The sequence below is a fragment of the Chenopodium quinoa genome, unplaced genomic scaffold (assembly GCF_001683475.1).
Source record: "Chenopodium quinoa cultivar QQ74 unplaced genomic scaffold, ASM168347v1, whole genome shotgun sequence".
NCBI lineage: Eukaryota > Viridiplantae > Streptophyta > Magnoliopsida > Caryophyllales > Amaranthaceae > Chenopodium > Chenopodium quinoa.
Genome location: NW_018742523.1, coordinates 1,520,844 through 1,538,497, shown reverse-complemented (window position 1 = coordinate 1,538,497; position 17,654 = coordinate 1,520,844). Strand labels below are relative to the sequence as shown.

At 39.8% G+C, this 17,654-nt stretch overlaps 1 protein-coding gene across 1 annotated transcript; it reads left to right on the top strand.

Annotated features, from left to right (window-relative positions):
- Window positions 1-9,661: 9,661 nt before the first annotated feature.
- LOC110719936 lies at window positions 9,662-10,123 on the top strand. Its single transcript, XM_021898917.1, has one exon. It carries the CDS (start codon window positions 9,662-9,664, stop codon window positions 10,121-10,123), a length of 462 nt encoding a protein of 153 aa, XP_021754609.1.
- Window positions 10,124-17,654: the final 7,531 nt, after the last annotated feature.

Below are 17,654 nucleotides of genomic sequence, written 5' to 3'. Positions count from 1 at the left end.
CTGTTCGCACAGCCCAACGTGTTGCTGTCGAGGCTAGGTGTGTGCGAGTGTGTTTGTGAGAGTGTGGTTGCGAGCATGTTTGGTGCGGGGAGGGCTAGCATAGGTCGTGCGTGTGCACGCTGGTGGTGGGTAGCTCCTAGCAGCCCGCGCGCAAACGCTGTTGGGCCTGCCTTAGCAGTGCCTAGTAGTGCGGTGGGAATGAGCATCTACCCGCCCAGCACCAAGCACAAGACCAGGGCTGCGGAGCAGCACCATGGTGCCAGCACTAGCACGCGCCAATGGTTGGGCAACCGCAAGGCAAGCACCTGCCTTGGTGCGCTTCTAGGGTCGTGCAGCCAATGCTAGCCATGGTGCCTAGCAGTCCCTAGCCATAGGATTGAGAGCTAGGCACTGGGCTCGCTTTTGCATTTTGCGTTTTTGTTTAAAACGAGGTTAGGCCTCGGTTTTTCACGCACTTGCAAAATTTTGACAAATTTTTTTGTTTATCGGCTTAATTAATTTTAATTAAGTTGGATATGGAATTTAGTGGGAGTTTATTAATCGTTTTGAGCTTAATTTAGCCTTGATTGTGCTTTTGTTATTGCGTTAGTTCACATAATTGAATAAACACTTAACTAGTTTTAATTAGGCGTGTTAATCGGATTAACCACCTAAGTTAGTAACTAATACGTGCTCGTTTGATACAATGCTTCGTATCGTTGCTTGAATTATTTGTAAATATGCATGGGCCATTCACTTTAGAAGTGGATGGGTGAATGGAATATTATAAATGTTCTTACGCAGATTTTACAAAAGGCAACTAGTATGGCCCGAATAGCATAGTAAATACGGACTGCGTTCTGTCATGTATTTTTGTAAATCTAAATACAGACTGTGTGCCGTTAAGTATTTTTGTACTTAGATTATTTAGATTACTCCTTGTTACAAGTATTTGCATGCTTGATGGTGAAGTATAATGACGACGTTTCTAAAAGACGAAGCCAAGAAGATGCAATGATGGCCTTGAAGATTGGATGCTTCAAGTTTCAAGAGGTCATGCTAGTTTGCCAAAGCATCTTTAATTATCTTATATATATATTTGGTTATATATATAATTGCGATATTTGATGCATGTTTAGGATTTCAAATGTTGAATGATTAATTTAGTTCACTTAAATCAACCAACATAGAAACCCTATGTCCCAAAGAATATTGAGCTAAAATGCCATTCCAAAATGACACTTAGAAAACTAATGAGAATAGTAATGGGCAATGCCAAAGCAAGGCATTACTACTTTCCTAGGGAAGTAAGGTATGTTGGTGGGCTTGCTAAAGCAAGGCATTGTATACACGATAGTTTTGGTTAAACTCAACGATATCAGTAAGGAGTCCTTAGATGTCGTGACAAAGGAGATAATTGTCAAGGAAGCATAGGATGCGACGTTTTATTGAACCAAGAATAGCTTAGAGCTAGTAGCAATTGGATTGCTTACCTTAAAATATTAAGTATTAAGACAAGCCAAAGCATGCTTAATCACTTATTGATTTTTGGGATCTTGGAATCGTTTTATTCTTTCCTAATTAGGACAAATTTTATTAATGTGTGAATAAAACGTTAATAAATTAATTGAAATTTAATAAAACGTTAATAAATTAATTGAAATTGCTAGTTTGCATGTATTTTAAACTTATTATTTTATCTTGATAAATGGTTATAGTTTGCACTTATATTTATAGAATTCTAAATCGAATTATAATGTTTCCAACGATTGGTAAAAGGAAATCTTTGAGAATTGTTCTCAAAATAAGAAAAGGTTTTTGTAAAATACAACTTCTCATAAATGACTTTTATGGCTAAGTCCGATAGGATGGTTGGACATCATGTATTCAAAATACTAGGTAGTTTTGGTAAACGTGAAGTATTGAGTTGAAAATTAGATTTGTCGATAATTGACAACCAATATATCTTTTCTCTTTATACACTAATGAGTAGAACTCATTGATGTAGTAATTCAAGTACGAATTAAAGGAAAAGATGGAACTTTGTTTTACAGCGCCGTAATGCTTAATTATGTCTAACAAAGTATAAAAGTTAAAACACTAAAAGAAGTGGTTATTAAAGTTATGAGATAATGTATGATAAGAAATATAGGAAACAAGGAACAAAGGAAAGGAATTTAAGATTCCAATTCTACCTATGAGTTCATGTTATCGTAGTTCGCTTAGAAATTTATCTTCATAAGTATCAGATACTGCTTGAGCGTTCCACTCTTAAAGTGACCTCAAACCATTGAAGTTAAGCTAAGTTATTGACTTACGAGCTTGGAATGAAGCAAGTGGTGCTACATCAGTTGTAAGGTCATCTACTTTGTTTAATGACCTTTTAAAGTTAAGGCTGGAACAAATAATGGTTATTGTGTACACATGGAAAGACTCACGTTAAAAGTAAAAGAACAATAGTTGTTTGTTTTATTTGAGTGGAATTGTTGTTTAAGCCATGAGTCAAGAATGCTTGATTATAAACAAACATTTCCCTGACATAAACTCACGAGGTTCAAGTCATGGACATGATTTGTGTTCCGTCTGTCTTTAGCAATGTCACATCCACAAGAAAATACTCAAGACTCTATTAGATAGACTCTATAAAGTTGATCAATTTGGAATCGTTTTAAGGCAAGGAAGTCTTAGTAGTTGAAATCAACAAAGAAAGGAGCTATTTGTGCTTGGTATAGACAATTGACTCTGAAAGCTAAAGAGAATTACATTACTTCAAAGTTTTCAAAAGAATTTAAAAGAATATGGCTATATTCATCAAATGTGAACAAACTGGATCTTGAATAGTTCTAAAGTTTAGTGAAGTATAGAATTGACTTGGCAAGATATCAAAACGTCTAGATTAGATTGAGCGATGTTTGCTTGAGCTAAGAGTGATCATCTCAAGGTTATGAAATTGGAATTTCATAATCAGCTCCACAAAGAATATAGTATATCTTGATGGAGAACTCGAAGCCATTTGGAAATGACTCGAACGATGATGAATCACATCCCTTCCTATAACGTTCTTAGAGATATGCACAAATGACTAATGTTACACTTAAAAAAAAATTTCAAAGCTAAGAAAAGACACCATATTCAGTTATGGATAGAAATAGTTTTTAGAGTCTTTTTAAGTATATGTCTAGGGCCATTAGCCTCAGTGGGAGCTCATTGGATCAATGGGAGCTAAGTGGCTCAATAAGGGCTAAGGTAGCTCAAGTGGATGCTAACTGTTTGTTTCCCGACAAACTTTTACCCAAAGACAATATACAAGTCTCTTTGTAAGCATTCAAGTGAGACTAGGGGCATTACTTCCACATCCAAAATTGAGAACATAGTACTTGTTGTTCTAAGTGGTGTCTTTCTAGAAATTAACACATTTCCAAAACGACAAGTGGGAGGAAAATGAACTCGATGACCATCGAGACGAGCAACAAACCAGAACTGAGAATCTCAAAAGACTTTAGAAAGGCTTCATGAGAATCATTGATCAAGAATACTCATAGGACTTTACAAGTGCCTTAAGAGAGAATTCATTACTTACAAAACTTTAAAAGTGTTGGAGTAAGATCAATACAATCAAAGGGCTATAGAAGCGCCTTGAAACTCAGTGTTTGATTCAATTACCCCGTATAGGTATAGAATTCATCAAAAGGCTTGGATTGAATCTTGTAAAGTTTCTAGTCAGTTAGAAAGGAACCTAAGACTTACAAGTATACTATTTAATATTGAATAGTAAGGGAATAGTGTCTTGTAAGATAGCTATGACAAATCCTAATTCCGAAAAATGGTTAGAGGCCATAAAATCCAAAATAGACTCCATGTTTGAAAATCATGTTTGAAACTTGATTAATTTGCATGAAGGGTAAAGACTCATCCATCTTAAATAAGTTTTCAAGGAGAAAACTAAAAAATATGGAAATGTATATGCATACATAGCTAGATTGGTTGAAAAGGTTATAGCTAAATTCACGGCGTTGATTTAATAAAACCTATTCACTAATCGGATTATTTAAGTCTTTTCGTGATTATCATTCTAGCAAAATTGCGCATATGAGACATGGTAAAATAGACATCGAAACCGCCTTCCTAAAAATGGGATTATGGAAGAGACTATGGATATAGTCTAAGGATTTTGTAAATCTAAATAATGTTAGATTTGAAAACAAGCCAAGTAATCCATTGGTGGATTGAGGGAAGCATGTAGGAATTGGAATGATTTTTCTCATAAAGTTAATATAAGGTTTGGCTTGTTGAGAAACATGGAAATTCTTTGAATAAAGAAGTTTAGTCTAAAGTCAATTTTGTAAGGTCCAATAGGAAATTTACGAACTCTATTGTAAAAATAATTATCAAATGATAAATTCTTAGGTTTGAAATTTATTTTCAATAATGGACCAAACTAAGATAACACTTAGCACATAGTGGGAATTAAGATCTATTAAATAGACTTAATGAAATATTTGAACGGGTAAATAAATTTACCATGTTAAACATAAAGGACTTTAAAAGGCTTTCAACTCATATGTATAAAAATAAGCAAATGTTTGAACTAAGTATAAGCTAGGCAAATACTAAGTCAAACAAGAAAGACTCTAGTAGAGAATTTCAACCATATCATATAGCAACCAGTTTAGCAAGACTCAGTGGAACTAGATGAGCTAAAAGTCACATGAATAGGATGAAATTGGGAATATTTCTGCAATTGAATCCGTCATGTGTGCTACGATATGGAATTGTCACATGACCTGCATGCTTAGAACATGACAAGTATAAAATACTAATCGACTTGAATCTAAGCAATGGATCGTTAGATTATGATCAAGAACATCCAAAGTACTTGGTTAAGTATGAGGATGAGTTCTTGATACATGGAAAAAAAATATAATTTGAGTATTGATGTAGCAAGAACAGCCTTAACAAGGATTATATCCTTAATGAGGAAGCCATTTATAAGCACGAGCTTAGATGCGTCATGGCTTGAGAATGGAATCATGGACTTATGTCCATATATATTGTGCGGAAATTTAAGGAAAATTTCCATAGTCACAAATGATTAGGGTATCCCAAATCATTGTGAGCTGGTTGGAGTAAAATCCAAGCAAAGCATCATTAGGGAATCTACTGAAATATAGGTTGAGAACATTGTTGCCTTAAAGGCAATAAAAGGGATGTTGTTCAATGGATAGTTTGTTGTTGAACTTTGATGATTATAGGTTGTCAAGTTGAAGGTCTTAAATCATGAAAATGAGTGGGAGCCATCACTTATGCAATAAATCCTAGATCACATGTAATCCATAACACATTCAAATATTATCATCTTATTATGAAAGTGTTCGACAATAACGATGCTAAGATTTGCAAAGTAATGATAACTAAACCTATGTAATAAGTGAACCACAACATTCACAATTGCATAAAAGAAATCAAGCATATTATATATGGGTGTGATTTCTATAAATGTTTTGTAAAGAGAATTACTCTTAAAACATTTAGAGAAAAACCTTTTATCATAAGATGAAACGTTGAAAAGTTTCACAGTGGAATAAATTTTTACTAATAATTTCACAAACTACTTAATATTGTGGTTTAGAATTAAATAATGAGTCCATTCGATTTGACGATATTCAAAATAGGGTATTAAGACATTGTCTTGGATAAAAAAACACCTATTAAGTGAACATTGAATGTCACATCGAAAATATCCATAATAGAGGTCATTTGAAAGTTGGACAACTAATGACCGCGCGAGATTTGTGTGTAGTATGATTTATAGCACCATTTCTTGTGCTACAAGGACAAGATTGTCATAATTCATTTGCACAGGTATTACTTTGGAACTATACCGGATCGACCTATGAGAATACTTTAAGAGATTTAACAATCGTCATAAGTATATTACTCATTATGTCTATCGGTATCTCTTTCCTCGACCATGAGTATTGTAAGTTCTCTTATTTAAGTACTAGTCTGCTTAGATGTTGCCAAACGTCTGCCGTATAAGGGGACTATAAAGGCAATACTCAGGCGGCTAAGGCCTCTTAGTAAGGGAAGCTTTACAATGCAAGACTGGGAATGTCCTCCTATTAACAATAGGAAACATGTCTTTGTTGTTTACAAGGCCTCTTGAAGAGCGAGACTGTGAAAATGCATGGTCGTGCTAAAATGGATTTTGGAAATCATCTGCTTATTGACAGTCAAACTTGTAAATCGAGGAACACTTCTAGCCGTAATAAGGATAATGATAAATCTTTCCTTATAGTTCATGAAGAAGCATTAAGTAACATAGGAAAAAGGCAATACATATAAAGCACACTTGTCCGGAAGGACAAGTGGGAGATTAAAAGGAATGGTGTCCTTTAAATAAGTGTATTATTCTGATAGAGGAATCGGAACTAATTAGGAAAGCTAATTATTCAGTGAGGTCAAGTGATCAAAATACCTAGCTAGAGGACACTTTCGATCAGTAATATTAATGTAAAATTAATATTGCAGCTTGCTCTTGACTGAACCCTTTGGGTCACACCTAATTGTGTAACCGAACTAAGGCGACAAATTAATCCGGAGGATTAAATAAGTCGATAGAGATTTTACGAACTAAGACGTCGGGTTCCAAGCTTAGAGCGTCGAACGTCGAGTTGTTTCAAGGAATCGACGAGACGAGAAAATAAGTCAAATGGCAAGTCATCTCAAAGACCTAGCCTCTAGTTGGCCTAGCCAATCGAGGACTAGGCAACATTAGCTAGCATGTCTGCTAGCCATGAACTAGCCTTGGCCGGAAGCCCAGCAGCCACGCATGTGCGCTGACCGAGGTAGCTAGCTAGCAACACAAGGCCTCCCAAGCATTGTTGTGTTGGGCGAGCTAGCAACGCTAGCATCAGCCCGCAAGCATACGAGCAGGCCAATGCTAGTAGTGCTAGCACCAGCCCGCAAGCACACGAGCAGGCTTAGCAATGGCATGTTAACTTGCGTGGGCTTGCGGCATGCTAGCAGGCCCAGCCGAGGGCAAGGCCATCAGCTAGGCGACCTTAAGGCTTAAAGCATGTGACCAGTCTTCTCTTGGTTAACTAAGGTGAGTTGGATTTTGCTTGATCTCTAACGGAAGGGGTTGTGGTCCTTACCTAACCCCTGCCTTACAATGCCACTTGTCGTTTGCTTATTACTTGTGCCATTTAATTTAATTTAGAATTAAATTAATTCATTCATTTATCTCATTTCAACAATTCTCCCACATGGAAAGTTGATGGAAATTGTAGGGAGCATGTCATTATAAATACCCACCTTGGGTAATGGGATTATTCACTTGAGTTGAACACAATAAGGTATCTCCCTAAAGTGAAAAAGCCTTTAAGATCGTAATACTCTAGTTTTATTGAGTCTAGACTCGTCTAAGCTACGGGGTAGGGGCCGGTTCAGGCACGAGGGTGTGAGATGTTGGAGGGCTTACAATTGCGAGTCTCGAGGTTTTCCAAGTTCGAGCTCGTGATACGAGCGAAGCACGCGTCAACGGTGAGCTACTCTTATCCTTAATTTCTCTCTCTTCCTTTTATGTGTTTATGCTTTCACTAATTGCATGCTATGTTGTTATGCTATAATTATCATTCATGCGATCCTTTTACGAGTTTTGTTTCTACGCGGTGTCGGACACCGCAAAACCCAATAATAGTGACACATGGCTTAATAAAATGGTTACACATGTCCTAATAGGAAGATGACACGTGGAAAAACAATAGAGCACCTAAAAGGGAGAAGGACTCCTCACATCAGGAGGCCCAAATCCCGAGAGAAGGCATCATGACGGCGCCCCCAAAGGACACGTGTCCTACTCTGATTGGGCCGCCAATCAAATCACTCCTTTTTTGGGCACCAACCCTTGAGGGCACACATTCCAACCCTTATAAATACCCCAATAATTTATGATGGGAGGATGGAATGACACATATCATTTATTTACATAAGCGTACGACAGGTTAAATGGGGTTTTCTCCGGAAGCTGCTTCTTACTGTGGGGTTTGATGGTCGTTGGGTCAACATAGTTTTTGAGTGTGTTTCTTCGGTTTCTTATTCCTTTGTGATTAACGGAGGAATTTGTGGTACGGTGTCCCCTACTAGGGGTATTAGACAGGGTGACCCACTCTCCCCTTACTTATTTATTTCGGTGGCTGATGTTTTCTCGAGTATGTTGCAGAGTAAGGTTCAGGGTCCTAAAATTTCTCATCTCCTTTTTGCAGATGATAGTCTCCTTTTTACTAGGGCAAACCGACGGGAGTGCTTAGTGGTAGTTGATATTCTCATACAGTATGAAAAAGCATCCGAGCAAAAAATTAACTATGAAAAATCGAAAGTGTCCTTCAGTAAAGGAGTTAGTGTTGAGCAGAGAGAGGAAATTATGGGGATTCATAATATGCGGCAAGTTGAAAGACATGAGAATTACCTTGGGATTCCGACCATCCTTGGAAGATCAAAGAAAATCATTTTTGAAGCTCTTATTGATCGAATTTGGAAGAAATTGCAAGGGTGGAAGGAAAAATGACTCTCTATAGCGGGCAAGGAAACTCTCCTTTAATCGGTTATTCAAGCTATCCCTACCTATTTGATGGGGGTATAAAAATTACCTTGCTCGATTATTCACAGAGTTCACTCTGAAATGGCAAGATTCTATTGGGGATTGAAAGATGGAAAGAGAAAAACCCATTAGAAAAATTGGGTTCAATGTGCACGTTGAAGTGTCTTGGGGGCATGGGATTTAGAGATCTCTCGGATTTTTAATGATTCTCTCCTTGGGAGACAAGCTTGGATATTAGTGTAAGCTCCGTCTTCCTTCCTTTGCCGTGTGTTAAAAGCGAAGTATTTTCCAAATAGGGACTTTCTAGATGCGTCACTTGGAGTGGGTGGATCTTATTCTTCGAGGAGCATAGGTCCTCTAAACCTCTTATTAAGGAGGGAAACTTGTGGAGAGTAGGTGATGGTTGTAAGATTAATATTTGAGCTAACCCATGGGTGGCGGATGATGTAGGGTGCTTTATTTTGAGTGAAGAAGTGGAGGGGATGAAGTTTGTGAGAGATCTCATTGATGAAGAGAAACGGGAATGGAAGGTTGATCTCATTGAGGAGGTATTCACTAAGAGGGATACTCGTTGTATACTATCTCTCCCCATCAGTGAGCGTGGCTGCGATGATGAACTTTGCTGGGCTTTTTCGAATTGTGGGGATTACACAGTCAAATCTGCTTATCTCCTCGGCAAAGGCTGTGATCTTGATATATTTCACCAGGCTTGGGTCGAGATTTGGAAAGCCAATGTTTCTCCTAAGGTATGACACTTTTTCTAGAGGCTATGTACGGGCACTCTCCCTACCCGAAGTCTGTTGCTTCATCGACACATGATTATTGATGTAGTGTGTCCATGTTGTGGGGTTGGATTGGAAACTCTGGAACATGCTATTGTGGGCTGCCAAAGAGTTAGAGATCTTTGGTTTGACTACAAATGTGAACAAATGATGAATTAGAGCTCTTTTGATTCCTTCTACGACTTAGTGGTAAGCTGGAAGACGCTTGATCCAAAGGTAAAGAAGAGGGGCACGTTCCTAGCATGGTGTATATGAGGAGAGAGAAATTCAAAGGTCTTCGAAGATAAAGCCACTCCTGATGTTGTGCTGGTCAACCGAGTGGTCTGCTCATCCATGGTCTGCTCCTCCGAGCAGTGTTGTGAAGCTCAATGCGGATGCGTCTCTCGTAGATGAAGGCTTGGTGGGACTCGGCATTGCTGTGAGAAATCATAAAGGAAAAATCATCTTTGTGGCTACAAGAAGAACTCGTGCTTTCTGGCCTCTTGAAGTTGATGAGGCTAAGGCCCTCTTCCACGCTCTTCGGCTGGGTAAGAAGTACCACCTCCAGCATATTATCCTTGAGTCCGATTGCAAGGTGGTGATTGACTGTCTCTCGAAGGGAGCTACTTTTGCTGCTGATATTGGCACGGTACTCTGTAATATCCTCTCCTTGTGTACTAATTTTAATTCTGTCATTTGGTCTCATGTAACATGTGATGGTAATTGCGTTGCTAATTCTCTCGCTAAGCTAGTTCCTTTTAGAGTCGAACAAATATGGTAAATTCATTGTCCCCATGAGGTTGCTCCTTATGTACTAATGGACTCTTTGTCCTTTAACTAATGCTAGCGCGGTTTTAAAAAAAAAAAACCTTCTCTCTACTTTCTATCTCTAAAATACTTTCATTTTCCGATCACTAACTTGATTGTCGGAGGCATATATTCTGTCCAATGGAATATTCTATGTTTTGTAGGTGTCGCGGCTGTCCGGCTATATTCAAGACCCGTATCTCGAGGGATTTCAAATACCCTGAAACATTTGGCGCCCTTTGTGGGGATACACGTCTAAGATGGCTAAAGACGGTCAGACACATGTTCCTGGTCAGGATGGACATGTACAGATTATGTAGGTTACTATCAACAACAACGATCCTCTGACCGCCTCGTTCCATGAGGACGAGGATCCTCCTGTGACGGCCGGCTCCCTGCAAGCTGCTTAGGCCAAGATCCAAATGGAGTTTGAGGGCACGATACCCTCTTCCTCTAGGCAGCTGCCCAGGAAAGAAGCAGAGGGTACCAAAAGGAAGCCCTACGCCAAGGCGGCCAATACTGAAGACGTTGGAGTTATTCCATTTAGGAGGCAGCCAAGGTCCCTAGGGTGCCTTGGACAAACTGGTTTAGGCTGCTTGAGAAATCGAAGTTGGCTGGAAGGCAGGTGAAGCGGCCTCTCAGGTAGCCAAACGATCTGTCCTATCGCTTCAATGATGCTAGAGACTACCTTCGGTACAAGCTGCAGGAGCGGGCACAGTCCTATTACTCGGACACTACTTCCACTCCCACCATGTCGGATGAAATGTCAAACCATACCCTCTCCAAGCATACCAACTCGACCACTGCTTCCATTCTAACTCCAGATCCTTTATCTCAACTAGCTCAGTTTCAAATGCCCCATAACTAAGGCGCAATTCAACCGCCTACTCTCCCTATGTACGGGCAGTACGGGCAATATGGCCAGTCGTACGACTAGGCTGCTTACCTGGTCGGACCGACCGCATAACCTCAGCCTATTGATTGACAAATGTGCTTGATGCCTCTTGGTGACAAGCCGCCTTTGTTTCTCAAGAAATTCTCAACTCTTCCTATCTAGCTAAAGTGAAGAGTGTACTTGTGGGTGCTTGTGATGGTACAGGCAACCTAGAAGAACATATTTCCTGGTATAGAAATTTGATATACTTACAAAGTGTGAATGATTCCACTTGTTGCAAATGCTTCCCGGCCACCCTCAAGGGTGTGGCTCAAGACTGGTTCAAAATTATGCCGTCCGGATGCATCAATTGCTTTACAACTCTCAACTTGTTGCTCGTTGGAAACTTTTTCTACATTATACCACCTCAAAAGACTAGTCTTAACTTGGCGACCATCGTCCAAGGGAATAAGTAGGGGTTGCGTTCGTACGTTCAAAGGTTTAACATGGACAAAGCACAAATTCAGAATATGCCGGATGAGATGGCTTACTCGGAGTTTCTTCGAGGCTTAAGGCACAATAATTTCAAGTTCGACTTGATTAGGAAAGAGATTTGGACATACGCAGGCATTCTGCGGGAGGCCAAGTCATACATTAAGGTTGCTAATTTACGTTTGCTTACAAAAGCAGAAGAGCCGGCCAAGTGTGCCGAAAAGAAACCATCTTCTCAGCAAGACTCGTCCGTCAAAACGAAGGAAGGAGATAACAAAAGAAAAGAAGTTTGGGTGGCTAATTTCCAACAGGCCAAGTCCAAGAAAGCCAAGACATACGAACTAATGTATGAATACAACAAAGATTGTTACTCAATTTTGATGGAAATCAAGAATAAGTTTGAATTGAGAAGCCTCGGCCTCTAAGGGGGCCGGCCCAGTATCGAAACAAGAACAAGTAATGTCACTACCACAAAGATGTGGGGAACCATACGAAGGAGTGCAATAACATGAAAAGGTTATTGGACAAGCTGGCCGAGAAGGGCATACTCAACTCGTATGTCTTGAAGTCGAAGTTCACTTACTCTCGGACAGACAACAAGTCTGAGAAGAAGAAGAAAAAGAAAAAAGATGATGAAGATGGGAATAGCACGGACTCAGGGTTTGTGGTCGTCATTTCAGGTGGCTTTGTTGCAAGCGGCCCAACCATAAAGGGAATCAAGCAGAATATTTGGCAATCCGAAGAGGTCATGCACACGGAGAGTGTAAAAGTGGAGCCATTCCTAGAGTTAACTATTTGTAAGGAAAAAAGAGGCAAAATTAAAACTCCCTATGATGATCCAGTGGTGTTCATATTAAAGTTGGCCAATTTGAAGGTTGGACAAGTGCTAATAGACACAGGCAGCTCGTCCGTCATAATCAACAGCCTGTTTGAAAAACGTGAAGTTCCTAAAAGATGCACTAAAGGATATCTCCTACCCGTTGGTTGGGTTTGGTAGGGGCATTATCCACCGAGTAGGCTGGATAGATATGGCAGTCCGGTTTGGGCCAAAGAGAGAAGGAAGTGACATGGTCGTCCGCTTCTTAGTTGTCAAAGAGCTTACAGGCTACAATATCATCATCGGTCGTCCGACGTTGAACTCAGCAAAGGCTGTAATTGTCCTTTACTTAATGTTGATGAAGTTCGAGTGGTCGGACGAGAAGATAGGCTCCATTCAAGGAGACCAAGCGATGGCAATGGATTGTAATCAACAAGCTGTGAAGCTAACTTCACTCAGACACAAACGGGCGTCCAAGCAAAACTCTGAAGAAGGGTCACTCCAAGCATACTAATTCGGCAAAAGGCGAAAGTCGGTTAAGAAAGAGTAGGGATAGCAGTTAATGAACATCAGACAGCCAGAATAGTTAAGGCCGCAGTCGACCGGCGATCATGCGGACATAATGCTGGACCTGGACCGGCCTAATCGGACGGTCAAGATTGTTGCTTGGAGATGACTTGGTAAATTTGTTAAGAGAATTCAGAGATGTGTTTGCATTCGAAGTTCATGAGATGTCGGGTATTAGCCCAGACTTGGCTGTGCATAAGCTTGTAGTGAATCCAGCCGTGAAGCCTGTTCAACAGAAGAAGGAAAACCATGGTGAGGAAAGGAATCACGCGGCCGCGTGGACGTAGGTTTCGTTTGGCAATGTTACTATCCTGATTGGTAGGCCAACGTAGTTTTAGTCAAAAAGCCGAATGGAACTTAGCGGATGTGTGTTCACTACATTGATCTTAACAAGGCATGTCCCAAGGATAGCTTTCCCTTTCCTAAAATTGACCGCCTGGTTCGTTCAAGGGTCGGGCATACCTTGATGAGTTTTATGAATGTCTATTTTAGATTTCAGCAAATCCTTTTGTGGGAGGAAGATCAAGAGAAAACAACATTTGTGACCGAGCTGGGTTTGTAGTATTGCTACAAAGTAATGCCGTTCGGCCTGAAGAATTCCCCAACCATATTTCAGAGACTTGTGAATACAGTCTTCAGATATCAAATCGGCTGGAACATGGAAGCTTATATTGATGATATGATTGTTAAATCAAAGAAGCCGGATGATCATCTGAGTGACCTTCGAGAAACATTTACCTAACTCAAGCGACATAAGATGATGTTAAACCCTAAGAAGTGTGTATTTTGTGTTTAGTCCATCAAATTTCTCGGATTTTTAATCGATCAGCACGGCATTGAAGCCAACCCTAAGAAGATCTGAGCGGTCTTAGACATGAAATCGCCCAGATACAGTTAAGAAGTCCAGAGGTTGACCGGTTGATTTGCTGCCCTCGGACAATTTCTTTCAAGATCATAGGATAAGTGCCGCTATTTTTTCCAAACAATCAAGAAAAAAACAATGTTCGAGTGAACCGAGGAGACCGAAGTGGCCTTTATTCAGTTAAAAAATCATTTGTATACTCTCCCTCGGCTCGTCCGTCCACTCAAAGATGAAAAGCTATACATGTATATGGCCATTTCTAATCACTCCTTAAGTGCCCTCCTACTTGCAGGAAGAGACAGCCATCAGATCCCCGTGTATCTCATCAGCCATGTATTGCACAATGCTAAACTTAGGTATCCATCCGTTAAGAGGTTTGGCTTGGCACTGTTCATGGCATCAAAGAAGCTAAGGTCATACTATCTTTCTCATTCAATTGTGGTCTACACAGACCAACAATTGAAGAAGCCGTTAATAACATTAGAGGCCAGTGGCTGAATGCTTAAATGGGTCTTAGAATTGAGAGGATCTGATACTACATTCGAACCAGAAAAGCAATCAAGGGTCAAGCTTTTGCAGATTTCTTGGCTGAAATGACACGGCCGGACCTACAACCGGTAGGGGTCAGATTTGGAAAGTGTTTGTGGATGAAAGTGCAACCGCGACCGGATATGGTGCTGGTGTTATTTTTTCATCTACAGAGGGAGATAAGTTTGAATACGCTTTAAGATTTCAGTTTCAAGCCTCCAACAACAAGGCCGAGTATGAAGCTCTCCTGGCCGGCCTTAGAATGTGTAAGGCGGTCGAGGCAACAAAAATTGATGCTTGTTCGGATTCTCAGCTTATAATAAGCCAAGTTAATGGTGACTACGAGGCTAGGGAGCCGACAATGATGAAATATCTTCAGATGGTGAAGGAAGAGGCCAAGAGCCTAGAGCATTCCACGCTACAACAAGTTCCTCGGTCCGAGAACAACCAAGCGGATGCCTTGTCCAAGCTAGCCTCCTCTGCATCATGTGATACTCCGAGATTTGTTTTCTGGGAGGTTAAAGAGAAGTGAAGCATTGATGTCGAGCCTGTGCAACTCATTGACCGAAGCTCCACATGGATGGACGGAATTACCTTCTATCTTAAAGATAGAATTTTTCCAGACGACCCAAAAGAGAGTTGGATGATGAAGAAAAAGGCGGCATGGTTTGAGATAAAGGGAGAGAACTTGTTCAAGAAATCATTTGTTAAACCATATTTAAAGTGTGTTACGCCTGAGGGAGGGAATGAAGTTTCGGACAACCGCCATTAGGGGCATTGTGGATCACACATAGGCGGACGAGCGTTAGCTGAAAAGGTGACCCATCTGGGGTATTAGTGGCCGAGCATGAATTCTGACGCCAGCACTGTAGAAAAAAGTTAATGCGGAGCGGTTCTTAAAATCCACTTCGAAATCCCTATAAAAATCCACCAAAATAAAAACATCAAACCTTAAATGGCAAGCAGCTTGAGTTGAACCGCTCCCAAAAATGTAATGGGAAGCGGTTCAAACCGCTGCCCTTTCTAAAAAAAAAAGGCGGGATCCAAATAAAATATGAAATCCTTCCCTGCTTTCAGAGTTTCACTCACTCCTCCTTAATTTTGCGTTCCCCTTTCACTCTCAAACACCGACACTCCACCACAACCACCATTGCAACTGTTGTTGCTGCTTCACTTAACCCCCACCACCACCACCACCACCAAGTCGTTGCTTCAAACATCACACCACCACCACACCCAACATTGCTACTACTGTTAGTTGTTGCTGCTACATTGGGTATTAACACAACGCGACCACCACAGCCACCATCGCAACCTCCACCACTGTCGGCCACACCACATGCACGTGTTGCTGCTTCTACGTAGTCCCTGCTGCCCCTCTAACCTTGAATTCTCTCGATCCATTGCTGTAGCTACTTCACACGACACCACCACCACACCTCTCTCTCTCACCTTGCATTTCTTCACTTTGTCCCTCTCAAATTAGGGTGAGTTTATGTTGAATTTTACTTCCTTACCTATATTTTCTCAACAATTTCCCAAATTTTAGGGTTTCAATTTTAGTTAATCCAATTTTATCTTAATTATTTTATTAATTATTTGTATCCATAATGTTAATTGTTACCTTAATTGTTTAAATATTATATGTTGTTTGAATTTGAGTAGCCTAAAAGTGATAAATTAATGAATGGATTGTAAGTAAGCTTAGTTTGCTTGTAGGTAGTCTAATTAGCATTATATGAATGAATGAACTTGTGTTTTGTTGAATGTCAAACAAATGCAAATGATTGAATGCTTGCATCGTCATTTGCCTAGATATCCGTTCGAGTCTTTCTCATTAGGAGAAAGTCTTGAATAGTCCCCGGTTGGGACTATTCTTGGACGTTTAATCTCACTTAGGTAGTGAATGTATGTCTCTTTTTTGATTTTAAGGAATATCTCGGCTTATCATTTTGTCACCATGTTCTCTGGGTGCATATGTAGGTAAGTAATTACCTCCATTGTGTACTTGGAGAACTGGAGGGAAATGCTGCCGGATTTTCCTTAAAATTGGAAAGTTGACATACATTCACTAGTGAGATTAGACGTTCAAGGATGGGTTAGGTTGGAGTGATAAGGACCTTTTGAGAGCATTCATTTTTACACTATATGAACGATATATATATATATATATATATATATATATATATATATATATATATAATATATATATATATATATATATATATATATATATATATATATATATATATATATATATATATATATATATACTATGTACTTTGATTGACATACTATATGTTGCATTTATACATTATTTGTAATGTGTTGGTATGTTTAAAGGCAATTTAAAACGTCGATGGATCCCGGCTGGATGTATGGTAGACGTGATACATTGGAATTCTTTAATGGGGTCCAAGAGTTTTGCAAGAGTGCTTCACAATATCAGCTCATAACGGGTGTGAATAACCTTTATTGTCCTTGAATCAACTATAACAATGTCACAATGGTCGATAGTGTTGATACAATAAGGGATCATGTGGTATGTCATGGGTTTAGGCCTTAATATCATGCGTGGGTTTGGCACGGTGAAAAGGGATCGTATAGGTAGAATGTTGTTCGGAATGATACGCATGATAAAAGTGCCGAAATTCGTGTGGAAGAGGAATATGGGACTGATGATGATGGAGATGGGGATGAGGAGGGGGATGAGATTGAGGACGGTGGTGGTGATCACTTGAATGAGATGATGCATGATGTTGAAGGTGAATTTGGTGATCGATCTGATGTATTTGAGTCATTATCAGAGGCTGCCAAAAAGCCTTTGTATCCTGGGTCCAAACAATACACCAAACTCTCAGCCGTGTTAACACTTTTTAACATTAAGTCAAAGCATAACTGGAGCGACACTAGTTTTACTTCTTTGTTGACTGTGTTATGTGACATGTTGCCAGATGGAATGAACTTCCTAATTCGTATTATTATGCAAAGAAACTCATGTGTCCATTTGGTTTGGAGTATAAGAAGGTACATGCATGTCCTAATGATTATGTTCTTTATCGAAATGAATATGAAGAGTTAGAGGAGTGTCCATGTTGTGGTAAGTCGCGTTACAAGCGAAAGAGCTGCAATGCTGGTATGAAGGGACCACCTGCCAAGGTGTTATGGTATCTTCCCATCATTCCAAGGTTAAAGAGTTTATTTTCAATACCAAAAGATGCTAAGAACTTGAGATGGCATGTAGAGGGAAGAAAGAAAAACGATTTGCTGAAGCATCAGGCTGACTCTCTGGATTGGAAGAACATCGATATGAAGTTTAGGGCATTTGGTGATGAAGTCTAAAATTTAAGGCTTAGGTTTTGCAC

Excerpts from the sequence above, each read along its gene's own strand:
- LOC110719936 (XM_021898917.1), top strand. The coding sequence starts at position 9,662 with ATGTTGTGCTGGTCAACCGAGTGGTCTGCTCATCCATGGTCTGCTCCT.